Source organism: Stylophora pistillata, chromosome 2 (genome assembly GCF_964205215.1).
Source record: "Stylophora pistillata chromosome 2, jaStyPist1.2, whole genome shotgun sequence".
In the NCBI taxonomy this organism is placed as follows: domain Eukaryota; kingdom Metazoa; phylum Cnidaria; class Anthozoa; order Scleractinia; family Pocilloporidae; genus Stylophora; species Stylophora pistillata.
Window position 1 is genome coordinate 26,346,978 of NC_142520.1, and position 20,300 is coordinate 26,367,277.

A 20,300-nucleotide genomic window follows, 5' to 3' on the forward strand; every position below is an offset into this window, starting at 1 on the left:
TCTGTTTAAAAAGTTAGTTCATAAAACCTCCGGAATTTTTTTCACCACAGAAAGGAGCACAAAAGGGGAAATAATAGCTATCTGTCATAGTAAGGTCTAACTTAGAGATAATAATTCGCCTATCCAAAGAAAAGTTATTCGCTGGAATCCAAATTAAAAGTTTTGAAGTATAATCGTAATGAAAATCTGCAGTAGCTTAACTTTTCCTATGTACCACATTTTATGTTTTTTTTTTGTTTCTACTTTTACCCTTTATGAATTGTGTGGACATTTTCTAGAAAACAATTCAAAAAAATAACTCAAGACTATAAAAGACTAATTAAAAAGTTTATTCGCCAAACGCAGAAGTAACGATGTAAACCTTCAGCTCCAGCTATGTAAACAGCTCCAGGGGAGAACTTTTTTAAGGTGGACATCCTTTATGTCTTAGGGCCCTATTATTAATTATTAACGAGGATGACTCATAAAAATTCGCCGTTTTAGTCAATAAAAACTAAATTGCAAAAGAGAGAAACTGACGGATGGTGAAAGCATCGTGACGTTTGTCATTGCGAAGTGTTTAACAACGCAAACCAGTCTAAGAAGAAGGATTGAGGACTTTCCTTCTGATCTGTGTCTAGAAATGAAGCGCTGTCACTTCCCAGTACTTTCGCTTCTTTTTCTTTTTCTCATGTTTGGTGGCTTGACATTCGTAGACCATGGTAAGTATGTTTCGTATCTCTGTATCTATAGTGGAGGACAGCTTAATTGAGCTGATTTATATTCACAATTTTTCCATTACTTCCGCTCAGATTCGTTTACTATTATAGTTTCAGTTCGGTCATTTGACTTTACATTTGGTCTATACGAGCTGTTAGGTGAGGGAAATTGTCGACTTATTCTCGATTGAATCGCAAACTGAAATCATAAGAATGTGGAAAAGAAAACGTTTTTAAAGCACGTTTCTGAGTGAACAACGGTGAACTTAGCTTGGTTTAGTTTGTACACACCATATTTGAAGGAGTCCGTTTTAAAACTGTTATGTTGTATTTCATCAGACATTTAAGACGTTTCAAGACAAATTGTAATCATCTTCTGATGATATTTCTTACGTTATTAATCGCGAATGAAAAACATTTAGACTCAAAGAACAAACTTGATAAACGACGATGAAATGTTATGGTTTTATTCGAGATTTTTCGCCAACTTCAGCAATTTTCCTTGGAACAACCCTAACCATACGTTACTAAGAAAAGAACCTTCTTGGACGAATGATAACCATATTGGTGAACTAGAACCTATTCAAAGTTTTTGATAACAAAAAGGAATACGACTGGACAAGTCTTCTTTTGACTTCGATATAAGTCTATTTGGACAGACTCATGTCTTAAATAACTAATACCACTGCGGTATTTCAATGAGCAATAATTGATCAGAGTGACCTGCATTTTAATTTCAAGAATTTTGAAGCATTGACCAAACACTTTTAAGCGAGGAAACTATTTTAAACCGTAAACTAGGGCTATGAATTAAATTCACCTTTCCAAGAACCTCAGCTCGACAAAGTTTGATTTTGGCGTAAAAGAGAACACCTTTTTTAAGGTTGTGAAATAAGATGTTCGGAGCCCTTAGGAAAATTTATCACGAAATTCGTAGCCAAATTATATTTATTAGAAATTGGTCACAAGGAAAATTGTAGGAAAATTGTTGTCAACAACGTCTCAGGCGAGTTTCTCTTCGTTTCAAAGGAGTTTGTTTTTACAAAGCAACAATTACATCAGTTATAACCGATGGGTAAAATAGAAATTGGGGAGATGTAGAAGAAAAAAATAGATCTTTTTATTAATAATCATCAGGCTATGCAGATTATGTGGGTTGTCTCTAATGTAGAGCTTGCATAAACTTGTGCTTATAAATGATTTACCCAATAAAAGAAAAGCAAAACTTGCGACACGAGGAACTTCTAGAGAACAAGAGAAAAATCAAATCATATAAATCTTCACCACAAGGTGAAAAAAAAATTGTCTAGGGACGGTGATTTTTACATCTGATAAAGCTTTTCACAAGCAACTGAATTCGTTTAAACTGAACGTTGCTAAAATGTGAGAGGCACAGCCTATTGTCATCGGTTTTAACAACATCAATTTCATAATACTTAAATGGAACTGTTTCAATTATTTATCAGTACAAAAAAAAAATGATGAACGCTCCAAATTATTTGTCACAGAGGGTGTGATATTTTCTTTGGAGTCAAAATTCTTTAAATATACAAAGTTAATATCTAGAGAAAATTACATAGAATACTGAAAAGAAAGCGATTCTGTTATTCATATTGTTTAATTAAGTGTATAGAAAACCCCTACGCATAAGAGCTTTATAAATTGAAAGTTCACGATGAATTACTTTCGTCTATAATACCCGCTTCATATGCATTATAAGATAACATTTTCAAAGACATCCCCTAATATTAATTAAAACAATCTACCCGCCATCTTCACACTCTACAGCATACATCAGACAGCAGCATGGTAGAATGAAGGTACCAAAAGACAGTATGCGAGATATGTTGCTAAGTTACTCTGCCAAATTACCAAATTGCAAAACCGAGTACCGCGTAACTTCCATGCAAGATGCTTCTCGCCTTTAGCAACTGAAGACTCAATGTGATATAAGACTTTGACAATTGACGTTGATGAATAAGAGAGCTATTTCCGTATAAGTAAATTAACTTTAGGCAGTGCATTAAGTAATTGTTAGGGTAGACGTCAGGCGCCTTTCAACGCTACCATTTTGTTCTGTATTTTAAACGACGTTTGTTTTTTAGTTGGTTATTTTATGAACTAGTTCCTTGAGATAAAGCTTCAAAGAAATTGCCAAAGGGATGAAATAATAAAATTTTTACAATGGATACTAGCAACTAAACAAAGTGAGAAATTTGAGATACAAAGTAATTCGTTGGGTTTGTTGTCAATACTCTTGTTAGCATTTTGCTATTCTTTGAACTTCAAGGCAAGATGAAGCCAATAAGATTAAGCAGGCAATAAAATAAAGCTGTTAATTTCGGGTGAAACGCCTTCGATTGATTGATTGACCGTTCGAAGAATTCTGTCAACTCTACCAAAAACAAAAACTATCTTTATCTTTGTGTCAAAGAGACATTGTTATCGTGTCCAAGAACGAAGAAAAAAGGAAAAAAACGGACGGAAATTAAAATTAGAGTGTCTTTGAGAGGGATGATGAGCCAAAACAGGAAATCTTATACAAATACAAATGAATTCTGTAGAGGATCTGAAGAGGAATGGCTTACTAATATTCATCTCTAATTTTTTGTCTATTTCTTTCGAAATAATCGATGAAAATGACCCTGTGCTCTGCTTGGCAGAAACTTCACACCACGGGACATAGAACACTTCGATTGTTTCCAGTAGAAAATCGACATCATTTCTAACTATTTTCATTATTATTTTTAGAATCAGTCAGTCATTAAAAACATTTTTCTGTCAGGCAAACAAGGCCTAAGTTTGCTAAGTCCTTTCGCGTGAGATATTCCCTGGCAATCTTCACATTTACGAAAACATGATACATCTCTGAAACACATCACAAATATTTCAAAGCAACATTTGCCTAAAATGACGGATAAATTCTGCAAAATATGCCAAGGTGGCCTCTTAATAATTGATAACAGGAACTTCCCGATTCTATATTGTTAGTGAAGTTCATTGAACAAACATCTCAGCTGCAAAAACCTTCGAACAAACCTTAATTTGGTGGAGTTATCTGCCAAATAAGTTTTAATTTTGTAATGAGCAAGGGCATTACTCCTTAGAAAAAATGTGAAAGAAAATGCATACTAATTTATTCTTAATTTTGTTATTTTTTTGGCGTCAAGTTTTGTTAGAAACCGCAACTCGATGCACGTGACCAAATAAGCGAGGATTACAGTTTGTTCGAGGCTGAGTGCACGTGTCTTTTATCTTTGAACTGTCGGTTTTACACGAAAGATAAAGCTTTGCTCTTGGACACCACTGAGAAGACAATTATAGGGGTGACAAGAAGACTGTGTTAGAGAACTCCGGAATACACGAAATGCAGAATTGAACAAACTAAACACTTAAATTATTTAGACCGTTTGACGTCAAGGAAAGTATTAACGAACTGATCGAGTCGTAATTTCCGTTTCACCTGTTAAATAATTACGCGCTCCCTTCAAACGGTTCTTGAACTAACTTTGTGAACCATCAATTTTGGTAGTTTTCAAATTCACATTACCGCATGGTTAACTCCGCTTATAGCCAAGGCCAAGTATGCAGCTATACAGGAACTATTTTTATGTGGTAACATGTTTTATTGTGGTAACATGTTCTGTGGCAGATGCTTCAAATGGTATGTTAATTATGCAAGAATTTTTTAACAAGTGCTTACGAGTTACGATATTTTTTTCGGAACTGTAGTTTGTTATTTTAATATTTTTGTTTCTCTCTTCAATTTCAACAAACAAAAGTTCTCGATGTGAGTGGAAAGACTTTCAGCCGCGGTACCGATAGAGGACTGGCCTATGCCAAGTTTAAGGCTCACAAGTTTTCGTACCTAAACATCACTAGCATTGCTTCAGATTATGTTATGGAAGCCATTGAGTGTGGACTGGCTTGTGTCAACATACCTTCATGCTTTTCCTTCAACCTGGCTACTCTTCAAGATGTCATTGGCAAAATGTTTTGTGAATTACTTCCTTCGGACATGTACAACAACTCAGACAAGTTTGTTGTCAGTCAGAGTCACCACCACTTTAGTATCATGGTAAGTTCAAAATCGCAATATTCTAAACAAAAATTAAAGAAAGTAAGATTGCCTTTAGGTAAAATAAAATTTCTATGCACAGCCTTTTAAGATACTTCTACTATCAACGAGAGGGACTTTTCCTGTCAATATTAGAGTCTTGACTTGGACGATCAATTTTAGACACTGTAACATTTGGAACTTTTCTGTCCATGTGCCTCAAATACTTTTCAGATCGTGTTCGAGTGGTGTAAATTACGTGATGTAAGAACTCTATTATCAAGAAAATCTTTCTGATTTTTGAAGAGGCCCTTAGTTGAGAAGAAACAAAGAGAAAAAGCGGGGAAAATTCGTTTTTGGTTATGTTGAGATCAATGTTAGAAATATAGTATCACTCGATAGGAGTTGTTCTCCTCCCAGAAACTTTTTATTCATTGTTTTTCTTCTCAAAGTTTCTGTGCCGTGGCCGCTAATCTGTTCAAATGGAAAAAACAAAAAACAAACAAATGTGTGTGACTCGATTTTTTTTGGTCACTTTTGTTAATCCCCTTTCACTCCCATTCTATGCATGTGTGGCTTTCACTGCGCTGTAGCTTTGTCCTTTACCCGTTTAGTCTCCATGCATCAGTTGGCCGTGTCAGAACAATGGGACATGCGCTGCACAGTACGAGAAGAACAGCTATGTGTGTGTTTGCGGGAAAGGATACACCGGGAAACATTGCGAAATGGGTAAGAAGTCGTAGACTTTATCAGCTAAGACCGGAATTTCATGTGCACAGTGTTGGCATTCAATATTTAGTTATGTAACTTCAAAACGTTACTAGTATAGCAGAGAAGACGATTGGAACGCACAGGAGAAACCACAGTTTAATTGAATGAGGTACGTAATCAAAATTACAAGCGAAAATAAAGAGATTGGTATGAAATCACTGAAAAAAAGGGCGAAGTAGAGGTTGAAGATTGTGAAGTTATGATTGATGGTTGTAGCTGAGTTTGTGTTGCTGAATTTATGTGGCTGAATTTTTGTGGTTTGAACCAAAAGAAAATACAGCAGAAGCCAAACTAAGAAAATGTCCCTGAGAAATGTAACACAACAACAACAATAACAAGAATTTATCACTTATAGAGCGCTATTTATAATGACAGATCAACAGCGCTTTACAATCAATCCTAACCCACCCATCCCACCCCAGGGGAGGACATCCATCACACAGTAATCTCGTGCGTGGGAAATTAACGTCTCCTACCCCTAACCCTGTAGGAGACGGGACCTCCATTTATTCGTCCCTATCCGAGAAGACTAGAATATCTAACCATTACTTGATGTTATAGAAAGGTAGCATATTCTTCTCAATTATTTTAAGACCTTGAGTGTTGGTCCGGCCGGGGCTCGAACCCTCGACCTCCCGCACAACAGTCCAGCGCTCTATTCATTAAGCTAATAAAAAAACACTTAGCTAGAAGCTAGTTTACAAGTTTTCCACCAAACAACTGAAACAAATAATTCAAACTACAAGTAACATTATTAAGAATCCCAACTAGCCGAAGGCAAACTAGTTGGCTATACTACAAGCATGGCCGAGGATTCGAAACTCGGGGCTACCGCGAAACAAATCCGGGCAATGGTCAGGGCGGGACTTGAACCCGGGAGCGACGGATCACAAGTTCGACACGCTGACCACTCGACCATGCTTCCTTTACACACCTTCACACTAACCTAATTAACAACGAAGCGGTCATAAAGTGAACTGAAAGCAAGAAATAAATCTATGTGGTACCAAAAAGGGAAATATCTTAAAGGTAAAATAAGGAAAGACTTACTTCGGTTTAGCTCCTAATGACTGTAGGTAACTCGCCGATAGAAGATGATTTGTGAATAGCAGACAAAATTTGGTAGTATCAACAGCAACTTATAGCGAGGAAATATGACATGTAATATCTAGTATATGTGCTTAGGTGAAACTAATTGAAATAAGAAACTTATTAAGTGATTATCATTAACCAACGAAGAAATAATAGACCAGAACAAACATAACAGAAAGGTACACGAGCTACCTGTTCCGAAACTAACAAGTACATCGCCCTGAAAAATTCACAGAGTAACACTTAGTATTCATGACAAGGTTATTTGGAAAGATATAATTCAAGCTGTTACTAATTGTCTTAATTTATCAATTCATATTGCTGAATCAAATCCAACTTTCTCTCCCGTTACTGTTGTTGAACCAAAGAATGAAGATGCGCTAAATATTGACAATGGGCACTTGGATGAAATTCATTCTGTTTCCACAGAAGAAAGTAGAACTTTGGAGTTAACAAAAACAGCAAATGTGCTTAAAATGCGGATGAAAACAATCCAGTTAATAACAGTAAGAAACGTAAAGCTTACAAAGAAGTCTACACGAGGGGATACATGAAAAAGAGGAGAGCTGATGAGATGTTTAAAAAAAGTGAGAATGGTAAAATGCTGCAAAGCAGCTGCATTAATGGCGAAACAACTGGGGACAAGAAAACCAGGCTGCCAGAAAACGAAAACTGATTCCAGAACATTTCAGAGAAGCTGAGCAACGCTCCTTAAGAAAACAAATAGCAATAAACCCAGAACGCATAAGGGAAATTAACAAACAGACCATAACAAAACCAAAAGCAAACAACCCAGAGTGCATAAGGAAAACAGTATATGACTCCGTGCACGCCTAGTCATGCATTTAAAGGCACTGCATGCTGGCCACCTTAGACCTTTAAGGATGAGGGAGACAGATCATATCTTCTTTAATTGTTACTGACGCGACACGCAAAATTCTGAAAGACGTGAATCATTTTAGACTCAGTACTGTTGCTCCAGTCGTTAAAACAGCAAAATCGCTTGCCCAAGATCAGGGAGTTGATTATTATTGTAAGATTTTGTCTGTCAAAGACATTATTGATTCCATTTATCTGTCCTAAGCGCGGTATGCAGTTGGATGCTGTCGAAGCGACGTGGTTATTATAGGACGAACTTCTAAGTCCTTCACTGATGCAAGAGTGTAACATTCTTCCGAGTAACATTTTGCGAAAGTTTGTCACTTTGGAGTTCATACTACCATATACAAACATACCATACTTTGGAGTTCATACTAGCTAAGTTTTATCGAGGATTACAAGGGGTTGATTTCTGAAAGCCAACTTACTAATTTTTCATAAATCCTCACTAAGTTAAACAGTTGTATTTGGCTGATCTTTAAAAAGAAAAATTTGGATTCAAACAAACTGTGGACGTGTAATGATAGATTATTGCTCCAAACACGACACAAAGTTATCTTTGGTGCATCTCTACACATCTCTTCATTATTCAGCTTCTTCTTTCGGGAGATATCGCTGACCGACTGTTTTAAACTGAGTTGTGCTTGAAGTTTTCCAATTAGACTCTTCAGCTGCTGTTTGTCTCTCGAGAGTTCAAATTGAAAATTTACACTGAGGAAGGTAAGAAAACAAATTTATGTGGTCTTTGAGGAAGATAGAGCTGTAGGTCGGTCATTTACGTTACTTATCGACGGCAAATTACACAAGAAATATATATCATATGCAGTGAAAAATCTCAGATTCAATCTTAAAAATTGCCGAGTGCCCAAAAATAGGAAGAGGCAAAACCGAAAGCGCTTGTTTTTCTTATTTCTAAGTAAGTAAGTAAGTAAGAACTTTATAGAAGTGTCAATAACTCTAGCGTAAGAAATACACTAATGAGGGACACCTAACTGTAATTACCTAACTAATTGTAAATATTATGCTAAAAAAAGAAAATCTTAGCAATTGAGTCATAGGTTTTCAACTATTGCATAAAAAAACAGTCTCTACAGGTTCTGTCGAGCAGACTTGTGAATTCGAACAGTTCGATACGCTTTTTGAAGATGCCCGAAGATTCAGACGATCGAATTTGAATCGCATCTGATTTGGACAAAATAAAAGGACCTAAGTAGGTAAGGATGTGTTTCCCATAAGGAACAGTCCGAAATCTAGGAATGACGAAGTCATGATTTCTAAGAAAATAAGGAAAAGGGCTGAAAATGTCGAGGCAGGCTTATGTTCTATTCGTTTACCGATAAACTACATTTCAAATCCTACTTTTACCATATGGCTTTTAAAGAAGAAAGTTCAATTGAACAATGTATCATTCTCACTTTCCTCTTGCGCTTTCAGGAGAGGTCGCAAATTTGCTTTGAAAACTGACTATGTTAGCATGTTCCTTGTATGAGAAGTCGGTCTCAGCGCACTTTCAGGCGTAATTTATCTTCACCCAATTGCTAGATTTCTCTTTTCCCATACGGTTATTTTTATTTGAAATTCTAGAGAGCGCCATAGAAATTTTCAACGGATTTCAAACTCTGGAACTAAGTAGTCGCAAAATGCGACACAAAGATACGTTTCCTAACAGTAAACAAGGCGAAAAAAGTGTTATGTATAATTAGGCGATCACTTGGAAACGTTAATCGGTATGCGTTTTCTTGCCTCTTTAAGTCGTTAGTAACACCTTTACTCGAATATGCTGCCTCCGTCTGGAGCCCCTACCAGAAAAAGAATATCGAATCCTTGGAAAAAGTGCAAAGAAGAGCATCTCGGTTGGTGTTAAAGCAAAGGGGCGGAGAAATGAGCTATGAAGACTGCTGCAGTTTTTTTAATAGGCAAACTTTGGAGAAACGTAAAGAGTTTTTATCCAGATCTATTTACTCTACTTTTAAAACACTGCACCAGCAAGCTCCAATCTATATTCAAGACCTTATCACTCGCTACTCACCTTCTAGATCGCTTCGATCATCCTCCACGCTCAATCTGAATCTTATTAGTTCTATCCTTAAGACTTATGGCCATAGAGCATTCTCAAAATTACCCAACAACGTACGCTCATGCGAGAAAGGTAGGTAAAGCCTACACGTGAGCTATGTGGCTCGTCGGGTCGGCACTTAAGTCCGGTTGCCGTAGCATGAAGCGACTAAGAGTATTTTAGTCTCTAAAACCAATTAGTCGTATCTTTAATTCACACATCACTTTAATAACGTTACTTACGCAGGAACTATCCTTTTAATCGGCGGTGGAGCAAACTACGGACGCGTAGAAGTTTATTACAACGGGACGTGGGGCACAGTGTGTGATGATGCTTGGGATGTCAAGGACGCCAATGTGGTTTGTCGACAGCTTGGCTTTTCTAATGCATCACAAGCTCCTCATCTTGCTTTGTACGGTCAGGGGTCTGGACCAATCTGGATGGATAATGTCAACTGCAAAGGAGGAGAGGCAATGTTGTCTGATTGTCAGTTCCAAGGCTGGGGAAGCCATGACTGTAACCATGGTGAGGATGCAGGTGTGGTTTGTAACAAATAGCTCGCTCGCAAATATTCTCGTGATATTGCAATGCACGACCTTACTGCAAAATGCTCACATTGACATTATAGCGGCTTAGCGGCTTTAAGTTTCTTGGCGGAACACGATCACACTAAAATGTAGTATCAGGTCTTACCGTCAAAAAGGCGAATTAAGAGAGCACTTAGTTTATTTAACTTGTGAATTCATCACGTAAAAATATAACTTGATTAAAATCAATCGGTATAAGAAATGTGGTATGACGGGATGAATAAAAACTGAATGAATAAAAAGAAAACAAAAGCAGAAGTTGGGCCCCAATTGTAATGTAGCCCCCAACTCCACATAACATACACTAAAATTATGTAAAAGTACATAGCAGCATGATAGATAAATAGCAAGAGTTTATAATCTGTTGTAGATCAAAAGTACACTGGAGGACTGTAAGTCATTATTAGTTAGGCGGGTTTTCAAAGTAATGAATGAATCAATTGCTTTGATACTAGATGGTAACGAGTTTCACTTGAATACGTGTTTCTAAAAACCATGTGCGCAGTCATAACCTCTACCTACTGAAAGATTAACAGCATTTCTGGCCCTTTTTTTTTTTTGGAAAATGCAAGCCTAATATGTAAGATCTACACTTAAAGAGAAGATACTGAAAGAAAACTTAGCGTATAAACGTAGGTTAAGCTTTTACATATTATAGGTATTGTGATGTCGGTCCAGTATATTAAATGCAATTTTTTAGCGTACAATTTTTTAGCGTGATTAGTAACTTCCCAAGAAGACTCATTGCGGGCAACAGTGATATACTACCTGTAGCTAGACAGATTGTAATAGGCAGCGAAGAAGTGTTGGAATAGATCTCATAATGGTGAGCATGGTTATCAGTCTTCTTGCGTGCATGACGATTAGCCATTTAAATCTTACTTTGAGTGGAAACTACCCTTTTTACTCATGTTACTGGGCCAACAAGGCTAATTGCATCAATAAAAGCGAATGGCAGTTAGTTTTGCCAAATAATGAAGGCCTCTGAAGAAAGTTATTGGATAAGATTAAAACTAAGCTTCTTCTTGTAGTTTTAACTTTGAAAGGTTAACGCAGAGTTGTATGTTGTTCACTTATTTCAGCACGGTAAAATAGTTGCTGTATGTGTTATCATAAAAACAATTAAATGTGACTGTGGACCATTTCTGTCGTAGTTCCATGTTTGAAATCGCAAATTTTTTTCTTGGCAGTCACCTTGATGAAGTGATACTCCAAACTTCAGCCGAAAAGTGGCTACCAATGAAGGCTGTATAAATAAGTTACCCTGATGGCGCTTAGTTACTTCGACCAGCTTTCATTACCCGCTGGTTGCCGGTTTGTTTGCTTGATTTGAGAGGCGCCATTTGGGCTTTATTTGTGTTACTACGGAAGCAGACAGAAAGATTCCTCTATTTTTTCTTTCTTTAAAGGCTGATAGTATCGAAAGAAACTGTTTGGGGCTGCGTTGGTGGGGGTAACGAAATAATTTGGATATATCAGCAAAGTTGAAATGGTAAATTTCTTTCTTTGTTTTGTTAAAACGCTGCAGTATTTCTTGAAAATATGCATAGAACTGGAATTTGTCATCTAAAGAGAGTTTACCTCAGTTTCGAAAGAAACTGTTTGGGGCTGCGTCGGTGGGGGTAACGAAATAATCTGTATATATCAACAAAGTTGAAATGTATATGAGCACGATCCTTCGCAGTAAAGCACTATTTGAGCAATAGTGAAAATCAGACCTGAAAAAAAAAAAATTTCAGGCCTGTACGGGATTCGAACCACTGACCTCTGCGATACTAGTGCAGCGCTCTACCAATTGAGCTAACAAGCCAACTGGGAGCAAGCCATCAAATTAATTCGACATAAACCCGTAGATGATAAATCAAACGACAACAAACATATGAAACATATGTGTGAACTGCGGTTATGAGACGTATATGAGCACGATCCTTCGCAGTAAAGCACTATTTGAGCAATAGTGAAAATCAGACCTGAAAAAAAAAAAATTTCAGGCCTGTACGGGATTCGAACCACTGACCTCTGCGATACTAGTGCAGCGCTCTACCAATTGAGCTAACAAGCCAACTGGGAGCAGGCCATCAAATTTCAGGCCCGTACAGGCCTGAAATTTGGTAGAGCGCTGCACTAGTATCGCAGAGGTCAGTGGTTCGAATCCCGTACAGGCCTGAAATTTTTTTTTTCAGGTCTGATTTTCACTATTGCTCAAATAGTGCTTTACTGCGAAGGATCGTGCTCATATACGTCTCATAACCGCAGTTCACACATATGTTTCATATGTTTGTTGTTGTTTGATTTATCATCTACGGGTTTATGTCGAATTAATTTGATGACCTGCTCCCAGTTGGCTTGTTAGCTCAATTGGTAGAGCGCTGCGCTAGTATCGCAGAGGTCAGTGGTTCGAATCCCGTACAGGCCTGAAATTTTTTTTTTTTCAGGTCTGATTTTCACTATTGCTCAAATAGTGCTTTACTGCGAAGGATCGTGCTCATATACGTCTCATAACCGCAGTTCACACATATGTTTCATATGTTTGTTGTTGTTTGATTTATCATCTACGGGTTTATGTCGAATTAATTTGATGGCCTGCTCCCAGTTGGCTTGTTAGCTCAATTGGTAGAGCGCTGCACTAGTATCGCAGAGGTCAGTGGTTCGAATCCCGTACAGGCCTGAAATTTTTTTTTCAGGTCTGATTTTCACTATTGCTCAAATAGTGCTTTACTGCGAAGGATCGTGCTCATATACGTCTCATAACCGCAGTTCACACATATGTTTCATATGTTTGTTGTTGTTTGATTTATCATCTACGGGTTTATGTCGAATTAATTTGATGACCTGCTCCCAGTTGGCTTGTTAGCTCAATTGGTAGAGCGCTGCACTAGTATCGCAGAGGTCAGTGGTTCGAATCCCGTACAGGCCTGAAATTTTTTTTCAGGTCTGATTTTCACTATTGCTCAAATAGTGCTTTACTGCGAAGGATCGTGCTCATATACGTCTCATAACCGCAGTTCACACATATGTTTCATATGTTTGTTGTTGTTTAAAGTTGAAATGGTAAGTTTCTTTCTTTGTTTTGTTAAAACGCTGCAGTATTTCTTGAAAACATGCATAGAACTGGAATTTGTCATCTGAAGAGAGTTGACCTCGAAAGAGTGGCAATTGTAGACTTGAATACTCGAATAAGGTTTTAATTACGAAGATCTGGTTTGACTGTACAAAAAAGGAAACAAACGTAAACAAAACGAAGCGAAACGAAAATACTACAGTGACAACATACTCACAAGATTTGTGGACTCGCAGGAAACGTAAAGAAAACATTCATGAGAAAAAATAAACAAACATTTAGGACCGAACTTTGACTTCTGGAGGTCCGAGCACATGGTCCATACCATAATATCAACAATACATGACGTAGATTACCAGTCCCGCGCGGACTGAACACGGGAAACGTTTTGTAAATTACAGTAAGTTGCGTCATCTTGAGTTGTTTCGACACCTTAGCCATAATGACCGACGGGTTTATCTGGATTTAAGCGGATAACTTCGTGCTCAAGGTTTGTGGTTCGCACCGTATTTGGATTTTGTTATTCGCTGTCATCGCTTCGCATGGTAATTGTATTAGATTCTGTGTTGGATTATTCAGTCACTCAGCCATCTTGAATTTCGTCTTTTGGGAATTTATAAAGGAATTATAGTGGAGTTACGTCTTAACGAGAGGCTTTCAGACACCGCCTAAAACCCTGATAGGTTTTGTTTCATGTGTTTTCGCTTCAAAGTTTTGTTGTTGTGCATCGTTAATTCGGCGTGGAACTATCATTCATTGGAGTTGCTCGCGGAGAATAAACAATCGAATGAACGAGGTCTAGAACACTACAGAGCATTTGACAAGGGTTTTTCTTTACATCGTTCCATTATGCCGACGACAGGAGAGTCTGAAAGAGCGAACGAAGTGGAAAGAATTCTAGAACTTAAACGAGAGAAGAGAGGCAGGAAGACTGTAGTTACTAAAACGCGCCACAATTTAGAAAGACTGAACGCGAGTGGCGAAGATTCCGGGTCAATTGAAGATGGAATCGACACATTGTGGGCGGTAATGGATTCATGCCTCACCGTTATGGAGGAACTGCAAGGAGTTTATTTACGCTTAGGAGACAATGAAAACAAGAAGGAGGTCGCTGAAGAGGCAGAGGATCTGGAAAAGGAAGTACACAGTGTCATTGAAAAAGCGGAACAGGTAATTAAGAACATCTTGGAGAAAAAACATGCAAATGCAACAAAAGAGACATTGCTGCAAATACCCTCGCCCACGTCACCTGCTCAATCAACGCATTCGCCCCCCCACAGCCAGTCGTCAAGTTCAGATAACTCAGGTAACAGTAACCAGCGACTTAAACCTTTAAAAGTACCAGTGTTTAGTGGTGAGAAAAGTAAATTCGAGGATTTCTGGGAGATGTTTTTGAGTCTTGTCGACCAAGGGGTGGAGCCAACAACTATTAAAATGGCTAGATTGAGACAGAGCCTTACAGGAACTGCTCTCGAGGTCATCAGGGGCTTAGGAGTTTCAGACCCAGAGTACAAGGAAGCTAAGGAAATTCTTCAGTCTAAATTTGGTGGTGAGCGAAGAAGGTTACAGGCATATATGGACCAGATCGAAAAGATGTCTCCTTTGAAGAGCAATGATGTCCAGTCATTCGAACGATTTGCTGACCTTGTTCGCATAGCTGTTGTGAAGTTGCAAGCAGAAGGGCGTGGTGGAGAGTTGGAGGATGGTGCACTACATACTTTGTTGGTGAGAAAATTTGCGGACAGTCAGGTTGTAAGCTACAGTCGTTGGCTCAGGGAGCACAAGAAAGACAGGTCTGTGTTAAGCTTGAGGGATTGGTTGAAGGAGGAAGTGAAGATCCGAGTTGAGGCAGTAGAGATGGCACATGGAATCGACGCTGAAATTGTTGGGGCTGCTATGGACAGTGGCAAACAGGCTGATAAAGGTGGTCGGATCAGGAATTTGTTCAGTGAAGGTAATCGCTTCGGTAAGGAACCAGCAGTGCCTACAAGCAAACCACCATGTGTGTACTGTGGAGGAAACCATGGAGTGTGGAGCTGTAGACGTTTTCAAAATATGGGAGTGATCGAACGTTGGAATGTCGCAAGGGATAAACGACTTTGTTTTCGTTGCCTGGCAAGTGATCATGAAGGAAGAGCTTGTACTAAGGCTCCACTTTGCAACATTAATGGTTGTAAAAGAAATCATCATCACTTATTGCACGGCCTCGTACAGGGTAACCCAAAGGATGGGAGAGTGGTGTCTCCACGGGAGGGGGCACCCGCTCACACACACACATCGACTTCCAGGCAGGAGACAGCAACTGAGACAATTTCTCTTCGTACGTGCCAGTGTGGTTAAAAGCAAATGACCGCAAGGTGAAGGTGAATGCGCTTCTGGATGATGGTTCAAACGAGACCTTTATTAATGAAGAGGTCGCAGGAGTCCTTGGCCTCAAGGAAAGATACCACACAGTTACAGTTAATGTTTTGAAAAATGAGGTGGAAACATTCCAGTCAATGCCATTGGACGTGACGATTGAGAGCCTTGATGGGGAGTTTAGTAAAGACATTAAAGTAAAGACTTGCCCTAAAAGGGTAACTGGAAACTACAAGGTAGAGAACTGGAAACAAAGTAAGGATAGATGGCCACACCTTAGGGAATGTGACTTTGCTGAGCCGGCTCAAGAAGGTCTTGTGGATTTGTTGATAGGAGTGGACAATGCAGAGTTGCATTATTCCAGAGCAGATGTACGTGGTGGGGAAGGAGATCCAGTTGCTCGCCTGGGGCCTTTGGGGTGGACATGCATTGGCTCACCAGAAGGGAAGCAGTGGACAAGAGCAAGGGCACACATTAGCCGTACTTTGTTTACCAAAGACCTCAATATCAGCGTCAGCGACGTTTGCTGTGATGTTGATCGTGCTTTAAAGAAGTTCTGGGAGATAGAAAACTGTGGTATTGAGAGACTTGACTCTGTGATTTTCACCGAAGAGGAGAACACAGCCATGAAGAAAGTGAAGGAATCAATTAGTTACACTGGAAATGGGTACAAGGTGGGAATACCGTGGAAAGAGGATAAGCCTCTGTTACCTGATAATCATCACACAGGATTATCCCGGTTGTGCAGCACAGAACACAAATTGAAGAAGAACTGTGCCCTAGGAACAGAGTACTCGCAAATCATCCAGGCTTATATCGAGAAAGGTTACTTGCGAAGGGTCGAACCAGATGAGCCGTTGCCACCGGAAGTTTGGTATTTGCCTCACTTTCCACTCATCCGTATGGACAAAGCTACAACTAAAATTCGCATTGTGTTCGATTGTTCTGCAAAAACGGACGGTGTGTCATTGAATGATGCCATTTGTGCTGGACCTAAATTGCAGAAGGATTTGTTTGATGTGCTTATTCGGTTCAGGAGGAACCCCATAGCTTTGGCATGTGACATTAAGGAAATGTATTTGCAGGTGGAGATTGAAGAGAGAGATCGTCCTTACTTTCGACTATTGTGGAGGGACCTTGATTCTAGTCGTGAACCTGATGTCTATGAGTTCAGTCGAGTAGTGTTTGGTAAAAACTCTGCACCAATGGAGGCTCAGTTTGTTGCTCAAAAGAACGCCAGAAGGCACCAGGATGAGTATCCATTGGCAGCTGAAACTGTACTCAAATCCACTTACATGGATGATTCGATTGATAGTGTGGAAACGGTGCAAGATGGCATTCAATTGTACAAAGAGCTGGACAGTCTGTGGGGGATTGCAGGCATGAAAGCAAGGAAATGGATATCGAATTCTCTGGAAGTCGTTGCAGCCACGCCCGAAGCCGACAGAGCTACTGAATTGCCGATTACTGCGGGGCAGGAACCTGTTGTCAAGACACTTGGTATTTCCTGGAATAGTACAGAAGATACGTTTACTATTTCGACTTCAAACATTTCTACAGAGCTTCTAGTGACAAAGCGAAATATACTGAGGAAGGTCGCGACTGTATTCGACCCACTCGGGTTTGTGGGCCCTTTCGTCGTCAAGGCCAAAATCATACTTCAGGAATTATGGGCAAGGGGTTATGACTGGGATGATGTCATTCATGATGAAATCGCAAGTAGAATCGGAAGTTGGTATGGTCAGCTTGGGAGGCTAGGTGATGTGCAGGTGCCTAGATGTTTGCGTGAAGCAAAGGAGGTAGTCGCTAAGAGAGTCATCACGTTTGTGGATGCTTCACTGCAAGCTTATGGAACTGTTGTATATCTACAGTGCGTATACAATGATGCTACTGTTTCAAGTCGATTAGTCGCTTCAAAGTGTAAGGTAGCACCGTTAAAGCCTATGACAGTGCCTCGGTTGGAACTTGCAGGAGCTGTATTGGGTTTGCGATTGACACCGCATTTAACGTTGGTACTTGGGCTGTCCATGCAATCCGTGACATTTTATTCCGACAGCATGGATGTATTGTGGTGGATTCGGGGACATGGGCGGAGCTTTCGTCCCTTTGTGGCTAATCGTATCGGGGAGATACAAATGATGACAGAGCCATCGCAGTGGCAACATGTGCCGACAGGAGAAAATCCAGCTGATCTATGCTCAAGGGGAGCAACACCAGACGAGCTGCTAGAAAACTCACTCTGGTGGCATGGACCAAAGTGGTTACTGTTAGAGGATAAGGCTGGTTGGCCAAGGATGGATGTAAGGAGTCGCCCCGCTTCATTACCGGAATTGAAGACGCCAGACCGTAAGGAAGGGGAAGAAGGCGTTACAACTGTTCTAACAAGTGGCAAGCAGAGCCCAGTGAATCGAGAAGGAAATGGAGGGGCGAAATCAAAGTGTGCAAACTGGAGGCTTGAACCCACACGTTTTTCAAGTTGGACACGCTTAGTGCGGCTACAGGCTAGGGTGTGGCGAGCGATCTACAATATGCGCAATCCAAGGGAAAGAATAAAAGGACAAGAACTGTTGCCAGAAGAAATTGAAGATGCAGAGGAGGAAATTATTAGTCGGGCACAGCTGGAGGCATTTCATGAAGAGTATGTCGCATTATTGACAGGAAAGGAGATTCCAAAGAAGAGTTCACTGAGTAAGCTATGTCCCTGGCTGGACGATCAAGGTGTTCTGCGATGTGGTGGTCGACTTCAATTTGCCAAATATCTTCCGTACAATGTAAGGTTTCCCATTATACTGCCAAGAGGTCAGTGGGTGACGAGACTGATAGTAAAGCATTACCATGAGTTGTCTAACCACAATGCTGGGACGAACTTTGTGCTATCGCAGATTAGCGGAAGATTCTGGATTGTTGCAGCGCGTGAGGAGATAAGGGCATGGGAGAATGAATGCAGTGAGTGCAAGAGGAGAAGGAACAAGCCGGCCACACAGATAATGGGGCCATTACCACAAGTAAGGCTGCGCTTCACATTTCGTGCATTTGACCAGACTGCGGTGGACTATGCAGGTCCGTTCACCACTATACAAGGACGTGGGCGTCAACAGCGAAAGAGGTGGTTGTGTGTGTTTACATGCTTGTCGACTCGAGCTATTCATCTCGAAGTGGCGTGGGGGCTTGATACAGACAGTTTCCTAAATGCATTCACCAGATTTACTAGCAGACGAGGCGTACCTAAGGAAATGATTAGCGATAACGGCACCAACTTTGTGGGAGCAGTTAATGAACTCAAGGAACTTGTGGGTCAACTGGACAAGGATAAGATTCAGGGAAGGACCGCACAGAAGGGTGTGAAGTGGACTTTTAACCCCCCAGGAGCTCCTCATTTTGGTGGGGCACATGAGGTGATGGTAAAGGCAGCGAAGAAGGCAATATATGCGGTGCTAGCTAGTAGTGATGTCACAGACGAAGAATTGATCACAGTTGTCACAGGTGCTGAGAGCTTGCTTAACTCTAGACCACTCACCTACCAGTCAGCAAATATTAAGGATGATGTGCCGTTAACACCCAATCATTTTTTACATGGGCAAATGGGTGGGCAATTTGCACCAGAGAGCGTCGACACCACGAGGTTCAACCCACGGAAGAGGTAGCGCAAGGTCCAAGAACTGATCTCTCGAGTGTGGTCCAGGTGGTTGAGGGAGTACTTACCTATGCTGAATACTCGTCCAAAGTGGACCGAAGTCGTCAATGACCTCAAAAAAGGAGACATTGTGCTAGTTCTGGAACAAAATCTGCCACGAGGGAAGTGGCCTTTGGGCCGTATTGTGGAAACATATCCGGGAAAAGATGGACATTCCCGCGTCGTGAAGGTTCAGTGTGGAGAAAAGACTGTGGTGCGACCAATTCATAAATTGGTACCACTCTTGTGACTTGCTAGACTTTTAAGCGAACTTCAGTTAAGGACAAAAAAAGACTGTTATGTTTAATCGTGTTTTGCACACTGCGGTCCCCTCAGTGCGGGGAGGGGGAATGTTCAGGAGAACGTGACGTTGCGTTACATTTATAGTATTTTTAAAATGAGTGACAGGGATCAAATGTCAAGTATTTTTACTTCGTTCGAGTTTTGCCTAAAAAAGATCAAGTATTCGCCAAGGAGGTTTTGTCCTTAGTCAGAATAAAGTAAAACTTTGAGTTTAACCGCGGATTTATTGAGTCGTTCTCAACACAATACAAACATTTATTAACTGAAAAACAGAAAAGAGATATTTTAGGTGCTTTACAAAGTGGACAAGGTGTTCATATCAAACTAAGAAGGACTCTAATGGGATAGGGAATTGGTACTATTCTTGCTTCAGTTGGTATTCCAATGGCTATTGATTTGGTTAATTTATAATTAATCACTGGTAAAGGTGCACCACGAATGGGTGGACCACCACTAAAAGGTGGTAAAGGTGCGCCACGAATTGGAGGACCACTTTTTCATGGCCATGGAGCACCTTGATTGGGAATGCCTCCTCCATTTATTGGAAGTTTGCCAAATAGTCAAGTTGGCAGAGGTAAAAGAAAAGAACCAAAACAAGAACAAAAAAAGGCCAAGGATTGCTTCTAGGACCAAACAGTCTGTTCAATTCAATTCCAATAGTCGGAGCAATTATGTAAAACCAGAATTTCATTAAAAACTTCCTATGAAAATTTCGATCTTCGTGAATGGTGTAAATATCTAAAAACTCCAATAAATAATGTTTCA

At 39.9% G+C, this 20,300-nt stretch overlaps 2 protein-coding genes across 3 annotated transcripts; both read left to right on the forward strand.

Annotated features, from left to right (window-relative positions):
* Positions 1–483: 483 nt before the first annotated feature.
* LOC148738067 (scavenger receptor cysteine-rich domain-containing protein DMBT1-like) lies at positions 484–11,272 on the forward strand. 2 transcript variants are annotated; one of them, XM_088749976.1, is made up of 4 exons: positions 484–701; positions 4,481–4,776; positions 5,370–5,484; positions 9,800–11,272. In XM_088749976.1, the coding sequence occupies exons 1-4, from the start codon at positions 623–625 to the stop codon at positions 10,108–10,110; spliced, it is 801 nt and encodes a 266-aa protein (XP_088606102.1). In that variant the 5' UTR covers positions 484–622; the 3' UTR covers positions 10,111–11,272. The 2 variants fall into 2 exon arrangements, with proteins under 2 accessions (XP_088606102.1, XP_088606103.1); XM_088749977.1 differs by lacking the exon at positions 484–701 and adding an exon at positions 3,912–4,362.
* A 4,391-nt stretch (positions 11,273–15,663) lies between these two features.
* On the forward strand, positions 15,664–19,750 carry LOC148738068 (uncharacterized). The gene has a single exon (XM_088749927.1). It carries the CDS (start codon positions 15,700–15,702, stop codon positions 19,201–19,203), a length of 3,504 nt encoding a protein of 1,167 aa, XP_088606053.1. The 5' UTR covers positions 15,664–15,699; the 3' UTR covers positions 19,204–19,750.
* Positions 19,751–20,300: the final 550 nt, after the last annotated feature.

What these genes read in the sequence shown, in the direction of transcription:
- LOC148738067 (XM_088749976.1), top strand. Translation starts at nt 623, where the DNA reads ATGAAGCGCTGTCACTTCCCAGTACTTTCGCTTCTTTTTCTTTTTCTC. An exon ending in CTTGACATTCGTAGACCATG is followed by an intron (nt 702 to 4,480) that starts GTAAGTATGTTT and finishes AACAAACAAAAG; the next exon opens with TTCTCGATGTGAGTGGAAAG. An exon ending in ACCACCACTTTAGTATCATG is followed by an intron (nt 4,777 to 5,369) that starts GTAAGTTCAAAA and finishes TTACCCGTTTAG; the next exon opens with TCTCCATGCATCAGTTGGCC.
- LOC148738068 (XM_088749927.1), top strand. Translation starts at nt 15,700, where the DNA reads ATGCCATTGGACGTGACGATTGAGAGCCTTGATGGGGAGTTTAGTAAA.